Source organism: Salmo salar, unplaced genomic scaffold (assembly GCF_905237065.1).
Source record: "Salmo salar unplaced genomic scaffold, Ssal_v3.1, whole genome shotgun sequence".
NCBI lineage: Eukaryota > Metazoa > Chordata > Actinopteri > Salmoniformes > Salmonidae > Salmo > Salmo salar.
In genome coordinates, this window is record NW_025550490.1 from 43,880 (window position 1) to 67,154 (window position 23,275).

The window sequence follows — 23,275 nt, forward strand, 5'->3', positions numbered from 1 at the left end:
CACTATTGTAAGTGGTTGTTCCACTGGATATTATAGGTGAATGCACCAATTTGTAAGTCGCTCTGGATAAGAGCGTCTGCTAAATGACTAAAATGTAAAAATGTAAAAATGTAGGTAACACTCTGATCCTGGAGGTAACACTCTCATCCTGGAGGTAACACTCTCACCGTGGCCTGGAGGGAACACTCTCATCCTGGAGGTAACACTCTCATCCTGGAGGTAACACTCTGATTCTGGAGGTAACAGTCTCATCCTGGAGGTAACACTCTCATCCTGGAGGTAACACTCTCATCCTGGAGGTAACAGTCTCATCCTGGAGGTAACACTCTCATCCTGGAGGTAACACTCTCATCCTGGAGGTAACAGTCTCATCCTGGAGGTAACAGTCTCATCCTGGAGGTAACACTCTCATCCTGGAGGTAACACTCTGATCCTGGAGGTAACAGTCTCATCCTGGAGGTAACACTCTCATCCTGGAGGTAACACTCTCATCCTGGAGGTAACACTCTCATCCTGGAGGTAACACTCTCATCCTGGAGGTAACACTCTCATCCTGGAGGACACACTCTCATCCTGGAGGTAACACTCTCACCGTGGCCTGGAGGTAACACTCTCATCATGGAGGTAACACTCATCCTGGAGGTAACACTCTCATCCTGGCCTGGAGGTAACACTCTCATCCTGGCCTGGAGGTAAAACTCTCATTCTGGAGGTAACACTCCCATCCTGCAGGTAAAACTCTCATCCTGGCCTGGAAGTAAAACTCTCATTCTGGAGGTAACACTCCCATCCTGCAGGTAACACTCTCATCCTGGCCTGGAGGTAAAAACTCTCATTCTGGAGGTAACACTCTCTTCCTGACATGGAGGTAACACTCTCATCCTGTCATGGACAGGACATCCACTATATCCACTATAGCGATCCACTATAGCGTATTAATAATAATTATTATAATAATAATTCAAATATAGGATTTATATAGCGCCTTTCCAGCTACAGTAAGGGCTCAAAGCTTAATAGTAAGGGAGGGGGAATTTACCTCATTCACCACCAATGTGTTGCACCCAGAATCACAATCAGACTACTGGATGTAATGACAATATTTGAGAGTGAAGATTTTGGATAGCAATTTATTGGATTATATAACAGTTCTTCTGTCTTGATCAGCCTGGAAACAGTGGGGACACAGTGAGGAGATATGTACACTACATGGCCAAAAGTATGTGGACACCTGCACGTCGAATATCTCATTCCAAAATCATGTGCATTAATATGGAGTTGGTCCCCCTCTTTGCTGCTATAACAGCCTCCACTATTCTGGGAAGGCTTTCCACTAGATGTTGGAACATTGTTCAGCCACAAGAGCATTAGTGAGGTTGGGCAAAGATGTTGGGATTACGCCTGGCGTTCCAAATCATCTCAAAGAGGTCAGGGTTCTGTGCAGGCCAGTCAAGTTCGCTTTGTGCACGGGAGCATAGTCATGCTGAAACAGGAAAGGGCCTTCCCCAAACTTCTGACACAAAGTTGGAAGCACAGAATAGTCTAGAATGTCATTGTATGCTGTAGCGTTAAGATTTCACTTCACTGGATCTAAGGGGCCTAGCCCGAACCATGAAAAACAACCCCAGACCATTATTCTTCCTCCACCAAACTTTACAGTTGGCACTATGTATTGGGGCAGGTAGTGTTCTCCTGGCATCCTGTCCTGTATTGTTGACCTACTGTCCTGTCCTGTCCTGTATTGTTGACCTACTGTCCTGTCCTGTATTGTTGATCTACTGTCTTGTCCTGTTGATCTACTGTCCTGTCCTGTATTGTTGACCTACTGTCCTGTACTGTTGATCTATTGTCCTGTACTGTTGATCTACTGTCCTGTCCTGTCCTGTTGACCTACTGTCCTGTCCTGTTGATCTACTGTCCTGTCCTGTCCTGTTGATCTACTGTCCTGTCCTGTTGATCTACTGTCCTGTCCTGTCCTGTTGACCTACTGTCCTGTCCTGTTGATCTACTGTCCTGTCCTGTCCTGTTGATCTACTGTCCTGTCCTGTTGATCTACTGTCCTGTCCTGTTGACCTACTGTCCCGTCCTGTCCTGTTGACCTACTGTCCTGTCCTGTTGATCTACTGTCCTGTCCTGTCCTGTTGATCTACTGTCCTGTCCTGTTGATCTACTGTCCTGTCCTGTTGACCTACTGTCCCGTCCTGTCCTGTTGACCTACTGTCCTGTCCTGTACTGCTGACCTTCTGTCATGTGCTGTTGATCTACTGTCCTGTTCTGTATTGTTGACCTACTGTCCCGTCCTGTTGATCTACTGTCCTGTCTTGTCCTGTTGACCTACTGTCCTGTCCTGTACGGCTGACCTTCTGTCCTGTCCTGTTGACCTACTGTCCTGTCCTGTTCTGCTGACCTACTGTCCTGTCGATCTACTGTCCTGTCCTGTTGATCTACTGTCCTGTCCTGTTGATCTACTGTCCTGTCCTGTCCTGTTGACCTACTGTCCTGTCCTGTCCTGTTGACCTACTGTCCTGTCCTGTTGATCTACTGTCCTGTCCTGTCCTGTTGACCTACTGTCCTGTCCTGTTGACCTACTGTCCTGTCCTGTCCTGTTGATCTATTGTCCTGTCCTGTTGACCTACTGTCCTGTCCTGTTGACCTACTGTCCTGTCCTGTCCTGTTGACCTACTGTCCTGTCCTGTTGTTCTACTGTCCTGTCCTGTTGATCTACTGTCCTGTCCTGTCCTGTATTGTTGATCTACTGTCCTGGCCTGTTGACCTACTGTCCTGTCCTGTTGATCTACTGTCCTGTCCTGTCCTGTATTGTTGATCTACTGTCCTGGCCTGTTGACCTACTGTCTTGTCCTGTTGATCTCCTGTCCTGTCCTGTCGATCTACTGTTCTGTCCTTTTGATCTACTGTCCTGTCCTGTACTGTTGATCTACTGTCCTGTCCTGTTGATCTACTGTCCTGTCCTGTTGATCTATTGTCCTGTCCTGTTGATCTACTGTCCTGTCCTGTCCTGTATTGTTGATCTACTGTCCTGGCCTGTTGACCTACTGTCCTGTCCTGTTGATCTACTGTCCTGTCCTGTATTGTTGACCTACTGTCTTGTCCTGTTGATCTCCTGTCCTGTCCTGTCGATCTACTGTTCTGTCCTTTTGATCTACTGTCCAGTCCTGTCCTGTCGATCTACTGTTCTGTCCTTTTGATCTACTGTCCTGTCCTGTACTGTTGATCTACTGTCCTGTCCTGTTGATCTACTGTCCTGTCCTGTTGATCTCCTGTCCTGTCCTGTCGATCTACTGTTCTGTCCTTTTGATCTACTGTCCAGTCCTGTCCTGTCGATCTACTGTCCTGTCCTGTTGATCTACTGTCCTGTCCTGTACTGTTGATCTACTGTCCTGTCCTGTTGATCTACTGCCCTGTCCTGTACTGTTGATCTACTGTCCTGTACTGTTGATCTACTGTCCTGTACTGTTGATCTACTGTCCTGTCCTGTTGATCTATTGTCCTGTCCTGTTGATCTACTGTCCTGTCCTGTCCTGTATTGTTGATCTACTGTCCTGGCCTGTTGACCTACTGTCCTGTCCTGTTGATCTACTGTCCTGTCCTGTATTGTTGACCTACTGTCTTGTCCTGTTGATCTCCTGTCCTGTCCTGTCGATCTACTGTTCTGTCCTTTTGATCTACTGTCCTGTCCTGTACTGTTGATCTACTGTCCTGTCCTGTTGATCTACTGTTCTGTCCTGTCCTGTATTGTTGATCTACTGTCCTGGCCTGTTGATCTACTGTCCTGTCCTGTCCTGTTGATCTACTATCCTGTCCTGTCCCGTTGACCTCCTGTCCTCTACTTTTGACCTGCTGTCCTGCTCTTATCTACTGAGCTGTTCTTATCTACTGAGCTGCTCTTATCTACTGAGCTGTTCTTATCTACTGAGCTGTTCTTATCTACTGAGCTGTTCTTATCTACTGAGCTGTTCTTATCTACTGAGCTGCTCTTATCTACTGAGCTGTTCTTATCTACTGAGCTGCTCGTATCTACTGAGCTGTTCTTATCTACTGAGCTGTTCTTATCTACTGAGCTGTTCTTATCTACTGAGCCGCTTTTATCTACTGAGCCGCTCTTATCTACTGAGCCGTTCTTATCTACTGAGCCGTTCTTATCTACTGAGCCGCTTTTATCTACTGAGCCGCTCTTATCTACTGAGCCGCTCTTATCTACTGAGCCGTTCTTATCTACTGAGCCGCTCTTATCTACTGAGCTGTTCTTATCTACTGAGCTGCTCTTATCTACTGAGCTGTTCTTATCTACTGAGCTGTTCTTATCTACTGAGCTGTTCTTATCTACTGAGCCGCTTTTATCTACTGAGCTGTTCTTATCTACTGAGCCGCTTTTATCTACTTTCTATTAATGTTCTGTATTATGTCATGTGTGGACCCCAGGAAGAGTAGCTGCTGCTTTCTCAACAGCTAATGGGGATCCAATTAAATTACCAAAAGACTATGGACCACCTCTACTCCAAGGACCCACTGACGAAATGGTTCTAGTACTTTATGGAGCAGACTGGGACAAGTCAACTGGGACAAATACGTTGCAGCTCAACTGGGAAGTTGAAACAGTTTCTGGCATAAAGCACATTGAATCGATTCCCCGGGGACAATTATATGATGTGTTTATTTGGCTGTAGTGTCAACTTAGTGTATGTGTTTCTAAATGCAAGTTTATGTTTGCAATAAATGTAAGTAGTAAATGAGGTAATTTGTTAGACTTAAATTAAAATGATGCTTTTGGAATGAATTATCTGAGACCACTTACAATTTCCAAGTCTATCACATACCTCTATCTCAACCTTAAGCTTTCACTTTCAGTATGAATAATCTGCTAGACCACCAAACACCTTCTTGCTGTGTGTATGTGGGTAGTATGGAAGGGGGTAGATGATGTAAACGTGGTATATATAGAGAGTAGAAACCTGCAGTCTCTCAATTCATCTAGATCTCTGCCAGTCCACCACCATGTACCTGTACCTCCTCATCCTCCTCCAACTCCTTTCCTCTACTGGTGAGTTGATCTATTCTATACATTATATATCTACGAAGAACCAGCTGGTAAAGAAGGTACAGCTGATTATTCTCTATAAATAATCACTTGGTAGCAGACAGTAAACAATTACATTACATTTTAGTAGACGCTCTTATCCAGAGCGATTTACAGTAGAGTGCAAACATTTTATTACATTTTTTTAAATACTGGCCCCCCATGGGAATCAAACCCACAACCCTGGTGTTGCAAGCGCCATGCTCTACCAACTGAGCTACAGTGGGACGGTGGGACGGTATAGCAGATTATTCTCTATAAATAATCACTAGGTAATAGACAGTAAAGAAGGTATAGCAGATTATTCTCTGAAAATAATCACTTGGTAGCAGACAGTAAAGAAGGTATAGCAGATCATTCTCTATAAATAATCACTAGGTAATAGACAGTAAAGAAGGTATAGCAGATTATTCTCTATAAATAATCACTAGGTAATAGACAGTAAAGAAGGTACAGCTGATTATTCTCTATAAATAATCACTAGGTAATAGACAGTAAAGAAGGTATAGCAGATTATTCTCTATAAATAATCACTAGGTAATAGACAGTAAAGAAGGTAGCTAATTGTTAACCTAATTGAACACAAATTATGTTGTTTTTGCTGCTTGTATGTCCCAGAAGACATAGTTATTAACATGATATCCTCTTTCCCCCTCCTTCCAAGGAGCCTCTGAGAGTGGTATTGTGGGTGGTAAAATAGCTAAACCCCACTCTAGGCCCTATATGGTCTCTCTGCAACACAGAGGACACCATGTTTGTGGAGGAATGCTCATCTGGGAGGACGTTGTCCTGACTTCAGCGCACTGCTTAAGGAAGTGAGTCTTTCTTTGTCATAGACAACAAATGAATCCAGATGCGGTATGTTTTGTTGCATCTTGTTAAGTCTCTTGAGGACTTCTTCTATTTCATTCTATGTCTTGCGACCCTTTTTGATTTTCTGTTAGTGCTTATCCTTTAATGGTGTTGCTTGGAGCCCATGACTTAAAGAAGTGGAAGAAGAGTTTTCAAAAGATTCAGGTGTCACATTATCATCGGCATCCCTTACATGAGAATATAACGCAGATCAGTTATGACATCATGCTACTGAAGGTAATCTTCAAGACACCCCTAATGTCTCATATCTACAGTATATTAATGTACTTATTTCATATCAACTTTAAATGAATGCAGGGCCTTATAAGAAATGCATTCAATTGATACAGATTATCTTCACTGACATGAATGTTTATACAGTTTTATTCAAGGTTTATTCTGAATTATACAAATATAATATAATAACTTTATCTCATTTTATTTATTTTCCTCTTACAGTTAAAGACCACAGCTCGTCTAACCGAGTATGTGACGGTCATTGGACTCCCAAAGGAGGATGAACATATCCCAGCATCCCCCAAATGCTCTGTTGCTGGTTGGGGCAAGACTAACTCAAACAACAAACAGGGTTCAGACGTTTTGATGGAAGTGGCAGTGACGTTGGAGGATAACTCTGAATGCAAGAGCGTGTGGCAGAATTACTTTGACATAAAACAAATGATGTGCACTAGTACTACCGGAGGGAAAGGATTTTGTCAGGTAACTAAATTGAATTTGGATCAAATGATTATAGTAATACTAGAACCAACATGCTGTAGAGGACAACCAGTACAGACTTTAGTTGATCAGATAAGCAGTGGTTATTTATCTGTAACATTACTGTATTGAAACACTAAAATAGAATTTGAAGTGTTCGCTTATTCTCCTTTCACAATCACACTTCTGTATCTCTTTTCTCTAATTTCTGTTGTTCTGTGTTCCAGGGAGATTCAGGGGGACCTCTTATTTGTAACAACAAAGCACAGGGTATCGTTGCTTTTAATTATGCTGAGAGATGTGATGATTCCAGATATCCTCATGTGTACATGAAAATCCCTTTCTTTATGCCCTGGATTAAAGAGGTGTTGCATGGATATGGTGCCAACATGTCTTTAAACAAGCAGGAATAAAGGACCAGGAAGTACATTGATGCTAGTGTATTAACATAATGGTATCTATTCCTGCATAGATACACTGCTCATCATGCCCTGGATAGAGGACAAGTTTCTTATTTTTATCATTTTGTTTCCATTTAAAACACATGTGTAACTGATTTTAACTGATTATAACAGATTTTCTTATTTAGATACTGTTTTTATGTATATTTTTTGCAATTAGTAATTTGAAAATAAATTAAAAGGTAAAGCTAAACCTTTACTCTGTCATTGTTGCTATTTTTGGATATTCATTCGACCAACAAACTACCTGTTGATAAGCAACTGCTTGCTAAGTTTAGGGTTATGTTTAGAATAAGGGCTATGGTTTAAAGTTTAGCGTAAGGGACTAAGGGTTAGGATAAAGGGTTATGGCTTGGGTTAGGGTTATGTTTAGAATAAGGGTTATGGTTTAAAGTTTAGCGTAAGGGACTAAGGGTTAGGATAAAGGGTTAGGGCTTGGGTTAGGCTTATGTTTAGAGTAAGGGCTATGGTTTAAAGTTTAGCGAAAGGGACTAAGGGTTAGGATAAAGGGTTAGGGCTTGGGTTAGGGTTAGTAGATAGTTAGTTGGAATGTTACTGACCAACCCAATCTTGATATTTAAAGAATGCGAGCCCCACACCATGTTAAAAAAAACGATGTAATCAATTTACTTTTTATGACAATGACAATTGCTATGACAATCTATTACAAATAAGTCTGACAGTATTTTTGACAGGATTTCAATCTGAAGACAGTATGGTTTGATGTGACTGGTAAAGGTATTGGGAAGTTCAGAAGATCATCATGGCAATAATGTTGTACGATCTTCTGGGTAGTGATGGGGTCAAATTGGGGTCATGATAGGGGCTGCACCAAATGTTTGATGTATTATAATAATTGATTATGCTTATGTTGTATTAATAGAAGAGGAAGGGTTATAAGACCCCTCCCCACTATATTTATATGGTCCTAGACCACAGATTAACAATATATATGCATTATAAGGTTTAAAATTGTTTCACAGGTCTTTTCTAGTCTCTGCCTCTTATAAAGAAAAGGTCTGAGAGATGTGTGAGTTATTGCATGGGGTCTGTGAGAAAGCACTTCAAAGATAAACACAGAACCCTGCAGGGGTGTAAAAGAGATAAGAGACTAGTCAGACATACCTCTATAAATCAACTTGGGGGAGTGGACATTTAATGCTGAGCCCTTAGAAAACACTGGAACTATTGTATCTCTCTTGCAAGTTTGTATAGCTGTGTATGCATGGGCTTGGTCTGATGAGTAGAAGGTAATGACTTATGCAATAACATCACTAGGGCTGGACTTCGGGCTTAATAAAATAACTTGGGACTTTTCCTATTTTGCAGAACTCAGGGGAGACATCAATTGTATGTGTGATGTTTGATCTTTGACTTTGTCTACAGCTGTATTTTGATTAAAATTGTTATGATTTATAAGTGCACATTTTGAGTGTTCCTTATTTGTTAAGTAAAAAACGGAGCACAAAAAAATGGAACCAACATTTGGTGAGCTTGCCAGGAGGGAGTGAGCGCAACGCTACTAGACGGAACCTGAATCCCCCCTTCTCTGATCACCAAATTGTAAGGTAAGCAGACACCTGTTATATCGAAGTCTGTAATTTATAAGAAGTGGGTGTTCAGTGTTTCGCTGGTATGTAAAAGCGCCGCCTCCCTCTTGTAATTGTAATAACAAAGGAACCTAAAATGTGCATGTATAACTCACTGAATGTGTGGTAATTGTTGTATGTCAATGTGTGTTATATGTTATATATATTAAGAACAGTAGCTCACCTTCTAGCGTATTGGGGGTGCTGGGGTAACTTGCAGAAGGGTACTCAATAGTAGTTAGGGAGCAGAAGCTGTATCTAGCATGAACGTTCTGAAAACAGGCCATAACCTATGGGGCACCTGGAAGATATAAATAATATGTTGTCTGTCCTTATGTGTTTGGTGTGAGTGAAATGCGCAGTAGGTGAGGAGATAAACAAATGGAGAATTGATTATTTGGTCTGAGGACTGAGGGACCGTTATAAGTGGATTTTCGATAAGGAGGAGGACAAGGAACAGTATATAGATAAGGAGGAGGAGGAGGAACAGTATATAGATAAGGAGGAGGAGGAGGAACAGTATATATATAAGGAGGAGGATGAGGAACAGTATATAGATAAGGAGAAGGAGGAGAATGAGGAACAGTAAATAGATAAGGAGGAGGAGGAGGAACAGTATATAGATAAGGAGGAGGATGAGGAACAGTATATAGATAAGGAGGAGGACGAGGAACAGTATATAGATAAGGAGGAGGAAGAGGAGGAACAGTATATAGATAAGGAGGAGGAGGAGGAGGAACAGTATATAGATAAGGAGGAGGAGGACGAGGAACAGTATATAGATAAGGAGGAGGAAGGATGAGGAACAGTATATAGATAAGGAGGAGGAGGAGGAGGAACAGTATATAGATAAGGAGGAGGAGGAACAGTATATAGATAAGGAGGAGGAGGAGGAAGGGTATATAGATAAGGAGGAGGAGGAGGAACAGTATATAGATAAGGAGGAGGAGGAGGAACAGTATATAGATAATTAGGAGGAGGAGGAACAGTATATAGATAAGGAGGAGGAGGAGGAGGAACAGTATATAGATAAGGAGGAGGAGGAGGAACAGTATATAGATAAGGAGGAGGACGAGGAACAGTATATAGATAAGGAGGAGGAGGAGGAGGAACAGTATATAGATAAGGAGGAGGAGGAGGAACAGTATATAGATAAGGAGGAGGAGAATGAGGGACAGTATATAGATAAGGAGGAGGAGGAGGAGGAACAGTATATAGATAAGGAGGAGGACGAGGAACAGTATATAGATAAGGAGGAGGAGGAGGAACAGTATATAGATAAGGAGGAGGAGGAGGAACAGTATATAGATAAGGAGGAGGACGAGGAACAGTATATAGATAAGGAGGAGGAGGAACAGTATATAGATAAGGAGGAGGAGGAACAGTATATAGATAAGGAGGAGGAGGACGAGGAACAGTATATAGATAAGAAGGAGGATGAGGAACAGTATATAGATAAGGAGGAGGAGGAGGAGGAGGAACAGTATATAGATAAGGAGGAGGAGGAGGATGAGGAACAGTATATAGATAAGGAGGAGGAGGAGGAGGAACAGTATATAGATAAGGAGGAGGAGGAGGAGGAACAGTATATAGATAAGGAGGAGGAGGAGGAGGAACAGTATATAGATAAGGAGGAGGAGGAGGAACAGTATATAGATAAGGAGGAGGAGGAGGAGGAACAGTATATAGATAAGGAGGAGGAGGAACAGTATATAGATAAGGAGGAGAATGAGGAACAGTATATAGATAAGGAGGAGGCGGACGAGGAACAGTATATAGATAAGGAGGAGGAGAATGAGGAACAGTGTCATGACCTTGGCCTCTTTTGGTACAGGGAGGACAGTTGACCCCCTCCCTTTTGCACCACCATCCAACCTACCTTCCCCCCAATTCACCCTGTGTGTAAAGGGTTGTAAAAACTCTAAAATTCCAGTAGAGTCTCTGGCCACATGGCCCATAGAGAGACACAGGAAATTCTTCCAACTCATGGAATTGGAGAGCCAAGCGACATTTTGTGTTCTGGAGAAGTTATGGAATATTGGTGAAGAATCCAGCTACGAACTGATCCGCTTGGTACAATTTTGTGATACTCAGAAGAGACAATATAGCCATATTACCATAAAACTGTTTATATAATAGCATCAGCTTGAGACTCGCATCATAATGGGTGTATAGAATGTATTAATAAGGATAAAGCTTTTATAATACAGTGAGATGCTATTGTACTGATGTTAATGTGATAGAATTGTATTTCTGTAACCAAGTCTAGCTCAGTCATATGCACGCCCCAGGGACACATACAGGACCAGGCGTCATTTGACAAGCCTGTTCGATGGGCACTATAAAACACCCCCTGATTTACATTTCTTCAGACCAGGCCTACACTCCGTGGCCTATAGGTTTTACCATCCAATTCCTCTACTGAAAGTGAACCATACCACGTGGTTAACTTTTAGACTATTGATACCGACAGAATAAGAACAAGTCTTTGATATTAATTATTAGTCTGCAGCTAAGTAAATTATATCATTGAACGCGAAGACCAACGAAACAACCATTCGATGACGACATTAATGAATGTCGCTTTGAAAGATCCATTCTAACCGAGAGAGAGACTCTCCATCAGAACGACGATCGAACAAGGATCTCGACGACACATGAGCGTAAATATATATTGATTGCAATTGTTCCCGAATGAGCGAGCCTTCAATTGTCAATTGTTAATATTAATGAACTCTGTGTGCCACAGCTGAACTTTTATGATCCATTGTTCAACAGGCCGACCTGCCTGTTTAGCCCACCAGGGCACATTCCTCTACCAATCCTTTGTGACGATAATTACTGTTTGTATGTTTTCTGTTAATTACTTAGTGTAGTAAATAAATGATTTTAAGACAATTGATGTATGGATGATTTTAGTAAAGACTGGGTTCGTGCAGATACAACAATTTACGACGTTTGGAATGAGACTGGACTAAAGGTAAAATACACCATTTAAACCAGAAGATAATCGGCCTATACTATAATAAAATATTATAGTACAGGAAAGTTATATTAGGAAAATTATAGCTTTGTAATCTGAATATTCTCCTTGGTGCCCCGATCTCCTAGTTAATTACAATTAAACGATTAATCAGTTTAATCGCGTGATAATAATTACAGGGAGCTAATTGATAAACATATCTTCAGTTTAATGGTACCCCCAAAGACACGACAACAGTATATAGATAAGGAGGAGGAGGATGAGGAACAGTATATAGATAAGGAGGAGAATGAGGGACAGTATATAGATAAGGAGGAGGAGGAACAGTATATAGATAAGGAGGAGGAGAATGAGGAACAGTATATAGATAAGGAGGAGGAGGAACAGTATATAGATAAGGAGGAGGAGGAGGAACAGTATATAGATAAGGAGGAGGAGGAACAGTATATAGATAAGGAGGAGGAGGAGGAAGAACAGTATATAGATAAGGAGGAGGAGGACGAGGAACAGTATATAGATAAGGAGGAGGAGGAGGAGGAACAGTATATAGATAAGGAGGAGGAGGAGGAGGAACAGTATATAGATAAGGAGGAGGAGGAGGAGGAACAGTATATAGATAAAAGCATTACATTGGAATAGTATAAGAAAGGGATTTTTGGAAGTGAGGGCGGCAGGAAGGAGTTCTGTCATTGTATAAGAAAAGGCGGACTTGATAAAGATAATACCTATAAGACGTATATTACCCTACACCCTGAGGAACTAGTAATACCCTCAACATATTACCCTACACCCTGAGGAACTAGTAATACCCTCAACATATTACCCTACACCCTGAGGAACTAGTAATACCCTCAACATATTACCCTACACCCTGAGGAATAATTCCCTCAACATATTACCCTACACCCTGAGTAACTAGTAATACCCTCAACATATTACCCTACACCCTGAGGAACTAGTAATACCCTCAACACATTACCCTACACCCTGAGGAATAATACCCTCAACATATTACCCTACACCCTGAGGAACTAGTAATACCCTCAACATATTACCCTACACCCTGAGGAACTAGTAATACCCTCAACACATTACCCTACACCCTGAGGAATAATACCCTCAACATATTACCCTACACCCTGAGGAACTAGTAATACCCTCAACACATTACCCTACACCCTGAGGAATAATACCCTCAACATATTACTCTACACCCTGAGGAACTAGTAATACCCTCAACATATTACCCTACACCCTGAGGAACTAGTAATACCCTCAACATATTACCCTACACCCTGAGGAACTAGTAATACCCTCAACATATTGCCCTACACCCTGAGGAATAATACCCTCAACATATTACCCTACACCCTGAGGAATAATACCCTCAACATATTACCCTACACCCTGAGGAACTAGTAATACCCTCAACACATTACCCTACACCCTGAGGAACTAGTAATACCCTCAACATATTACCCTACACCCTGAGGAACTAGTAATACCCTCAACATATTGCCCTACACCCTGAGGAATAATACCCTCAACATATTACCCTACACCCTGAGGAACTAGTAATACCCTCAACATATTATGTATTGGTTGAAATATGACCTAAAATTACTTGTAGAAGGATAGTTAAGGAGCCTTTTAACTGGAATTAGTGGAGAGGAGGTTTTGATTTATGGACATATGAGAAGACAGTGGAGGAAATAGTGTCACGCCCTGACCTTAGAGTTCCTTTTTATGTCTCTATTTTGGTTTGGTCAGGGCGTGAGTTGGGGTGGGCATTCTATGTTCCCTATCTATGTTTTGTATTTCTGTGTTTTGGCCTGGTATGGCTCTCAATCAGGGACAGCTGTACATCGTTGTCGCTGATTGGGAGCCATACTTAGGTAGCCCTTTTTCCACCTGTCTGGTGTGGGAAGTTGTTTTTGCATTGCTGTGAGTAGCCTGCGAAACTGTTCGTTCGTTGTGTTGCTTCTTGTTTTGGTATTTTTTCTGGTTCACTGTTTATATTAAAGTATGATGAACCCAACCCACGCTGCACCTTGGTCTCATTCCAACAACGGACGTTACAAATAGTCATAAAACTGATACAACATCCACTATTGATATCATTGCAAGTTAGATAATAGGTAGTAAAGGCTAACATAGGGCACCTACACTATTATCATTACACGGCTGACTGTCAAATAAAACCAAACCGACGCTCACCATGTCCGCAAAGGCCTGTAAAGAGTGTTTTATTAGGTAATGGCACAATTGTGGAATAAAAAGTTAGGAGTAGGACAGAAGTTAATTGAATAGAAGGTTGAACATATGTGTTAGTGACACTTTCCTACCATAGTACAGTATAGGAAATGTACAACCCTTAGTATACCAGTAAAATTAATACAAGGAAGTTGAGTTCTGTAGAGATTTTCATAGAAAATTATTTTGTGACGCTATCACCAGGGGGAATTGGTCAATAAAATATTACTGTTACTCCACACCTTTAAGTTATGATATTAGGAATTGAAGTCTAGCATGCGGTTGTCTTTGTGAGGCCTGTGTGTGAAATATATTTGAGTTTAGTAGAACCATTTACTATAACCTGGATTAAGTGAGAGTAGAATTAGGATTACAGTATCACCCACTGTTGTGTTAACACACACTGAAAGGAGATATTATATAAGCATATTCATACATATTACACCCACTTTAGGATAAACCCTATAGAAATTAGGTTGGATTTAGTCAAAGAGATAATTCAGACAAGAAAAATGTACAAAAAGAAGGGGAAGAAGAAAAGTACCCTTGTATCAGAATCTGTAATAGGAATGATGATGCTGGAAGGACAGATCTTCATGAACAAGGCTACCGTGACCAAATTAAAGCTGGAGAGAACAATAGAGAGAAAGGGAAGAAAGAAAGAGAGAAGAAAGAAGACAGGAAAATGATGAGTCGTATACGTTATGAAAAGAGAAGAGGAAGTTGTATACGTTATGAAAAGAGAAGAGGAAGTTGTATACGTTATGAAAAGAGAAGAGGAAGTTGTATACGTTATGAAAAGAGAAGTGGAAGTTGTATACGTTATGAAAAGAGGAGGTTGATAGAAGATCTGCAGGTGCTAATTGCTGATAAGATTAAAGAGACAATGGACACAGATGATGTGGACTAAAATAAAAAGCTAAAAGATGAGGTCGGACAAGCCCCGGATATGGTAAAGACAATACCAGAGGGTGATAGAAGAGTGTGAAGAGGAGGACTCGACACTGCACTGAAGAAGGCCCAGCTTGCACAGATCGAGATAGGAAGTGGTGGTTTTACTCACAATATGATGGCTTCTTAAGTTGTTTCTACAGGCTCACCACAACCACAGCCTGCAGCTCCCCCACAGTCACATAAGTCACACCTGTGAATCTGGTGCCTGCAGGGTATGTGCTTTTCACCACTCAACATTATGGTGACCCACAAACATGGACTGGAAGAAGAGGTGGGCCCGCCAGAGCCCTTCGTGACTAGAACAACACTCAATGCTGGACCTGTAGGCAGTTGGGGCATGTGAGTTTGCAGTGTGAGGGAAATGGGAGAGGAAGAGGCTACAACAGGGGAAGAGGAGACGTTGTGTCTGGCATAGGAAGAGGAAACTCAGTCACAGTACCACACGCCCGGAGCTGAATATGCTCCCCTGAGCCACCTATGCCATATGAACAAGGAGGACAAGTTAATGACAGCCGTGGCCAATGGGAAATCAGAACAGCAACAGTTCTTATTTCCCTCAGAATCAACAATGAAGGCGCCCGACTCCCCTGCTCCAGTGTCCCCAGTAGGAATTCAATGATGGAAGAGAAGAGCCAATGGTTACTCTTAATGTGTCACGTCCTGACCAGTATAAGGGGTTATTTGTTATTGTAGTTTGGTCAGGGCGTGGCAGGGGTGTATTTGTTTTGTGTTGTCGGGGTTTTTGGGTATTGTTCTATGTTTTGTATTTCTATGGTTTTTCTATGTTGTGTATTTCTTTGTTGGCCTGGTATGACTCTCAATCAGGAACAGCTGTACATCGTTGTTGCTGATTGGGAGTCATACTCGTAGCCCTTTTTCACCTGTCTTTTGTGGGAAGTTGTTTTTGCATAGCTGTGTGTAGCCTGCATTACTGTGCGTTCGTTCGCTTTCTTGTTTTGTTTTGTTTTGTTTTGTTTTGTTTTGTTTTGTAAGTGTTCAATAAACGTTAAAATGAGCACTCAACCCGCTGCGCCTTGGTCTACTCCCTTCGTCGGCCGTTACATAATGTTAATGGACATGACCTACCATTTCTAATAGACACTAGAGCTCACTGTTCCTGTTTAGGCAAACCTGGACAAGTTGTTCAGGCTTCTCTGAGCAAATCATCAGTATCAATAACAGGGACATCGGGGACAGCCCAGGAATGTGTACTGGACAATGACTTGATTGATGAACCTCTGCTTGACTCTGACATGGTGCTGTTCGTTGATGGTTCTGCTCATATAGATCAAAGCACAGGGAAGAAACATGTAGGATGTGCTGTAGTAGATGTGGGAGGTGATATTGAGGTTATACGGCCCCTACCAGACCATTTATCAGAGCAAAAGACAGATTTATTAGCTCTGAACACCGCTTGTGAATTAGGGGAAGGGAAGGCCTTTACTGGCTACTCAGACTCAGCATATGCTAGTGGGGTTTGGTGAGCAGGAGAGTTTACTAAAACCACAGATACACCTAATAAAAACAGACCTTATGTTGAACAGGTGATTGAAGCTATGTGAAAAACCTAACGCATTGGCTATTGTTAAGGCTGAGGCATACACGGGTTGGTGTGATTATGCTAGAATTGGTAACAGCATAGCTGATGAGGCCGGCCAAATTCGCTGTTTCCCGTTGTCACACACATGCATTTTATTTTTAGTCGTTTGTGTCATCTGAAACTACTGATCTTGAGAAACAGTAGCAGGCTGATATTCTCAGTCACCAGGTGTGGAGGGAGAGAGGGTGTGCTCTCTGTCCTAGGTCTGGCTTATGGCTACATCTTTTGTATGTTGTATTGTATGGAGTGAGCCATTCGTCAAAGGGGGGGATATGGGAAAGGAGGAGGAGGAGATTTCGGGCTCAATGGTTCAAAATTTGAATCAGCACGTAAAACAGTTAATTTATCGTTGCGTGACATGTTTGTTATATAACATATACAAGGGAACTCCACTGCAACCAGGGAAGTTCCCCCACTCCAAAAGGATCTTTTGTCCACCTAGCTATGGTTTTCATAGACATGATAGAACGAAAAGAAAGAAAGAGATACTGCCTGGTGATAATTGACAGGTTTACCAGGTGGGTGGAACCATCCCACTACCAACTGTTATGCGCGAACAGTTGCAAAATTACTAGTCAGGGAAATTATACCCAGGTTCGGAGTGCCTGAGTTTTTGTCTGCAGACAATGGAACCCATCTCATAGGAGATGTGGTTGCCCAAGTGGCCAAAATGATGGGTGTTGACCAGAAGTTTGTGTCCATCTATCGCCCGTGGAGTAACGGGATTACAGAGAGGGTTAATTAAATGATCAAAAGGGGATTGCGAAAGCCTGCCATTCCACAAAATTGAGCTGGGTGGAATGCTTGCCCTCGTCCTCATGAAAATGCGCAGCAGCCTTAACAAAGGTATTGGTTGTACACCTTATGAGATGTTAACAAGATGACCAATGAACACCCCAGAGGTGAGACCTATGACTGACCAACAGATAGACATAACTGAGACACAGTGTGACCATCTTGAGTACACGAAGGAACTAACTTCTGTTGTAAGTTTTCTCCACTCTCACACTAGGAAAGCAGCAGAACCAATCCCAGGTGAGGATCCAGATGCTCTGTCCATCTGCGTAGGAGACTGGGTGAAACTACGAGTCCATAAAAGAAAATGGAACCAGCCAACATGGAGGGGACCCTTCCAGGTGACCATGACAACAAAAGAGGCTGAGATCCACCGATGAGGAAGGAACAGAGGAGAAACGGGGAAGACCACAGCCAGAGGGGAAACGGGGAAGACCACAGCCAGAGGAGAAACGGGGGAGACCACAGCCAGAGGAGAAACGGGGAAGACCACAGCCAGAGGAGAAACGGGGAAGACCACAGCCAGAGGAGAAACGGGGAAGACCACAGCCAGAGGAGAAACGGGGAAGACCACAGCCAGAGGAGAAACGGGGAAGACCACAGCCAGAGGAGAAACGGGGAAGACCACAGCCAGAGGAGAAACGGGTGAGACCACAGCCAGAGGAGAAACGGGGAAGACCACAGCCAGAGGAGAAACGGGGAAGACCACAGCCAGAGGAGAAACGGGGAAGACCACAGCCAGAGGAGAAACGGGTGAGACCACAGCCAGAGGAGAAACGGAGAAGACCACAGCCAGAGGAGAAACGGGGAAGACCACAGCCAGAGGAGAAACGGGGAAGACCACAGCCAGAGGAGAAACGGAGAAGACCACAGCCAGAGGAGAAACGGGGAAGACCACAGCCAGAGGAGAAACGGGGAAGACCACAACCAGAGGAGAAACGGGTGAGACCACAGCCAGAGGAGAAACGGGGGAGACCACAGCCAGAGGGGAAACGGGGAAGACCACAGCCAGAGGAGAAACGGGGAAGACCACAGCCAGAGGAGAAACGGGGAAGACCACAGCCAGAGGAGAAACGGGGAAGACCACAGCCAGAGGAGAAACGGGGAAGACCACAGCCAGAGGAGAAACGGGGAAGACCACAGCCAGAGGAGAAACGGGGAAGACCACAGCCAGAGGAGAAACGGGGAAGACCACAGCCAGAGGAGAAACGGGGAAGACCACAGCCAGAGGAGAAACGGGGAAGACCACAGCCAGAGGAGAAACGGGTGAGACCACAGCCAGAGGGGAAACGGGGAAGACCACAGCCAGAGGAGAAACGGGGAAGACCACGGGGAAGACCACAGCCAGAGGAGAAACGGGGAAGACCACAGCCAGAGGAGAAACGGGGAAGACCACAGCCAGAGGAGAAACGGGGAAGACCACAGCCAGAGGAGAAACGGGGAAGACCACAGCCAGAGGAGAAACGGGGAAGACCACAGCCAGAGGAGAAACGGGGAAGACCACAGCCAGAGGAGAAACGGGGAAGACCACAGCCAGAGGAGAAACGGGGGAGACCACAGCCAGAGGAGAAACGGGGAAGACCACAGCCAGAGGAGAAACGGGGAAGACCACAGCCAGAGGAGAAACGGGGAAGACCACAGTCAGAGGAGCAACGGGGAAGACCACAGCCAGAGGAGCAACGGGGAAGACCACAGCCAGAGGAGAAACGGGGAAGACCACAGCCAGAGGAGAAACGGGGGAGACCACAGCCAGAGGAGAAACGGGGAAGACCACAGCCAGAGGAGAAACGGGGAAGACCACAGCCAGAGGAGAAACGGGGAAGACCACAGCCAGAGGAGAAACGGGGAAGACCACAGCCAGAGGAGAAACGGGTGAGACCACAGCCAGAGGAGAAACGGGGGAGACCACAGCCAGAGGGCCGAGACCAAAGGCCAGAAGAACCAACAGAGGGTTCAGCCACAGGACCTGAACAGTCATCAGATGTCGAGGACACCATCATACACACATTCTATGGTTGTGAAACAAGAAAATCGCAACCATGGAAACACACATGCAGGGTATTTATTGTTCTCCAAATCCTACTTGTTCCCTATGTGGAGAATAATAAATGTGTGAAAGCAGTGACATACATAGGATTACAGGGGAAGGGGAACACATCTGGCACACGGGCAATGATTTTCCAGAAATCCACCTCCACAGCCTTTCTGTGGGGAACCCAGGTAGTACCAGGTCATCTATAAGACTATGCTAGGTAAAGCTCCGCCTTATCTCAGCTCACTGGTCATGATAACAACACCCACCCGTAGCACGCACTCCAGCAGGTATATCTCACTGGTCATCCCCAAAGCCAGCACCTCTTTTGGCCGCCTTTCCTTCCAGTTCTCTGCTGCCAGTGACTGGAACAAATTGCAAAAATCGCTGAAGCTGGAGACTTACATTTCCCTCACTAACTTTAAACATCAGCTATCTGAGCAGCTAACTGATCGCTGCAGCTGTACACAGCCCATCTGTAAATAGCTCACCCAATCTACCTACCTCATCCCCATATTGTTTTTATTTTATTTTCTGCTCTTTTGCACACCAGTATCACTACTTGCACATCATCATCTGCTCATCTATCACTCCAGTGTTAATTTGCTAAATTGTAATTACTTCGCTACTATGGCCTATTTATTGCTTTACCTCCTCACGTCATTTGCACACACTGTATATATACTTTATTTCTTTCTATTGTATTATTGACTGTATGCTTGTTTATTCCATGTGTAACTCTGTGTTGTTGTTTGTGTCGCACTGCTTTGCTTTATCTTGGCCAGGTCGCAGTTGTAAATGAGAACTTGTTCTCAACTGGCCTACCTGGTTAAATAAAGGTGAAAAAAAAAAAAATGTAAAGTACCAATTGGCAAAGGAACAATACCAAGGTTTGACAAAGAAACTATACTATTCTGATGTTGGTCACTGGGGGGAAGGAAGCAGCATGGGAATGTGGATTATCCAATAATACAATAGGTAATAGTTCAGATGCAGCTAAAGAATTTAAGGAGGGTGGGCCATTGAGACTAAATGGCCAAGGTGGAATAAGGTTGCTAGCGTACAACCAGGTAACATTTCCAGCTGATTAAATGCATTGGACCTCCAAAAGTACAATGGAGAGAGTATCTGACTGGTAGTGTAAAGCCCCTAAATGATAAAGGAGATGATGTGTTGACAGGATTAAAACCCACAATAACTTCCCCAGCTTGTATCTGCGACTCAGGGAATGTGGATGTAGGAAACACCACTAATTGCCTGTTTTACACAGGCCTAAAAACGGATACCAGTAGTTTTAATGTACTGGATGGGCAACAATTGATAACTAGGGTAAATATGTCAAACATAGGCAAAGGCATGAGGACACCTCGGGATCATCTCTGGAGCTGTGGGGAAAGGGCTTCATTTCCCTCCTCATGGGATGGAAAGGGTGTTGTTATCTGGGGAAAACTGAACTGACAGCAGCTAGATTACCTGCTTCTGAGCTACCGAACAGTTCTTTGCAAAATAGTTTTAGATTATATGGCAGAGAGAAAAGAGCAGTGGCTCAAAATAATGAGGCTTATGGACATGTGCTGTCTCAGGTAGAGATGACAGCCCTAGTAATCTTTACAGGTGCAGGAGTTGTAGTAAAGGGTAAGGGGATTAACAATTTGACATACTCCATGCAGGCCCTTACTAATTTGATAAAACAGGGTTTTACTCAGTTGTCACTCGATGTGCAGAATTTGATGGCAGTAGCGACCAGAGACAAAATGGCACTCGATTACATATTGGCTGAAGAGGGTGGTGCTTGCAGGGCCCTTGGAATAGACGATGAGGATTACTGTGTCATGTTGCTTCCTGACTCATCTGACAACACGACACCGTTTATTAATGACCGGGCTAAATTAGGAGGTACTCTGGCAAAAGCTGTCAACACCAACTTTGACCAAATTGGACACTGGTTTAAAGGTGTATTTGGATACGTGATGGGTAAGGTAATGATGTTCCTGTCTGCCATGATTGTTCCACTTCTGGTAGGACTACTGTGCTTTGCTGTTGCTTTCTGTATAATAAAGCGCTTGGCTAAAAAGACATTTGGTGATAATGAGACACATGTATGTTGGGGTGGTCACAAGAAGGGAGCAAACTTACCTGTGGTAGAGGGAAGAAGGAAGATATGGGAGATACAAGAGCTTGTCGTGTATATATGGGTCAACTGGAGAGAAGAGTATAGTGATAGGAGAAACTATACTAAAGGGGATTTTAGTGTTGTAGACGTACAGCAACGGGTGACAGGTGTAAACCTTTCCAGGATAGAGGAAGGCATGGGAGCACCTTTTGGATGGATGTGGGTATGCAGTGACAAGGGGTACCTCACTTTACCTCCTGGATGGGGGGGGTCTTGTTACTTGGGGAGAATAGAAATGTACATTTTAAGAATTCCAGTTACCTATCTTCTCAATAAAACAGGCAAAACCAACTCTGGGGAACTGAAGCGTGCCAAACGACTCATCCCAGCCAATCATGAAGCCTATGGTTATGTCCTACACCCGGGTGAGATTTTTTGGTATGTCAGTCATGCCCTCCTGGGGTGTGGCTGTCCTAGGAAAGTGGGTAAACAATTTAACCTACTCTTTACAGGTCCATATGAATTTAACGTTCCGATGATTTAGCCAACTCTCATTAGATGTCCAAAATCTGAAAGCAGTCGTCAGCCGCCATGAGATGGCTTTAGATTATCTTTTGGCGAAAGAAGGAGGACACTGTAATGTACAAGGTTTTATTGATCCTGATAATTGTGTTATGCTCCTCCCTGACTTCTCTGAGAATATGACTGCGATAATTGATAAGATTGCTGATCTTTGTAAAACTCTCTCAAAATCTGAAAAATCTGTTTTTGACAAAATTGGTGACTGGTTTAATGCTAAATTTGGAATTGTAATGGGAAAAGTTTGTTGACTTTATTTTCATTGTTTACTCCTATACTTGTAGGAGGTTTGGTGATTTTGGTTACTGTTTATATTTCAGTAATGGGTTCATAATATTTTGTAGCTTAAACCATTCAAAAGATAGACTCGTTTGTAGGAAGAAAACAGACACTTCTCTGTTTACTGGAGGTTACTGACATAACCCCGGTTTTATGAACCAAGCGCAAATTTTCTCTTGCAACCCCAGTTTCAAAGTCTTTAAGCCAGCAGCATACCACCCTTTATCCCACTGCTGGATTACCTCTGAAGTTAAGCTGGGTTGGTCCTGGTCGTCCCTGGATGGGAGACCAGATGCTGCTGGAAGTGGTGTTGGAGAGCCAGTAGGAGGCACTGTTTCCTCTGGTCTAAAAGAAATATCCCAATGCCACATGGCAGTGATTGGGGACATTTCCCTGTGTAGGGTACTGTCTTTCAGATGGGATGTTAAATGGGTGTCCTGACTCTCTGACGGTATTTAAAGTTCCCATGGCACTTATCGTAAGAGAAGGGGTGTAAACCCCGGTGTCCTGGCTAAATTCCCAGTCTGGCCCTCATACCATCATGGCCAACTAATCATCCCCAGTTTCCAATTGGCTCATTCATCCCCAGTTTCCAATTGGCTCATTCATCCCCCTCCTCTCCCCTGTAACTATTATCCCAGGTTGTTGCTGTAAATTAGAATGTGTTCTCAGTTTTCTTACCTGGTTAAATTTAAAAAATCAGGTGACCCCACATGGGGTGGCGAGCCCTAGTTTGGGAAACCCTGTTGTATAGATGGATTATCCAAATAAAGTGTTAAAGGATGTGACGCACAAACAAATTATTCAATACATTTTATAATATAGCAAATTGTTCAATTACATTGGTTTGAAGTCGAAATCACATTATGCATTTTATAAATCTACTCCTACACAATTGTGACTGACTGGCACAAATAGGTCTCATGTAGCAAAATTTGAAATCGTTTTTTTTTTAACGTTAGATAAAAGTAGA

The 23,275-nt window shown here is 43.2% G+C and overlaps 1 protein-coding gene across 1 annotated transcript; it reads left to right on the forward strand.

Annotated features, from left to right (window-relative positions):
* The first annotated feature begins 618 nt into the window (after window positions 1-618).
* LOC123739480 (mast cell protease 1A-like) lies at window positions 619-7,975 on the forward strand. The gene is made up of 6 exons (XM_045713824.1): window positions 619-642; window positions 4,960-5,059; window positions 5,760-5,910; window positions 6,040-6,184; window positions 6,407-6,667; window positions 6,892-7,975. Exons 1-6 carry the CDS (start codon window positions 619-621, stop codon window positions 7,075-7,077), a joined length of 867 nt encoding a protein of 288 aa, XP_045569780.1. The 3' UTR covers window positions 7,078-7,975.
* Window positions 7,976-23,275: the final 15,300 nt, after the last annotated feature.

What these genes read in the sequence shown, in the direction of transcription:
- LOC123739480 (XM_045713824.1), top strand. Translation starts at nt 619, where the DNA reads ATGGAGGTAACACTCATCCTGGAG. An exon ending in CCAACTCCTTTCCTCTACTG is followed by an intron (nt 5,060 to 5,759) that starts GTGAGTTGATCT and finishes CCTCCTTCCAAG; the next exon opens with GAGCCTCTGAGAGTGGTATT. An exon ending in TCAGCGCACTGCTTAAGGAA is followed by an intron (nt 5,911 to 6,039) that starts GTGAGTCTTTCT and finishes ATTTTCTGTTAG; the next exon opens with TGCTTATCCTTTAATGGTGT.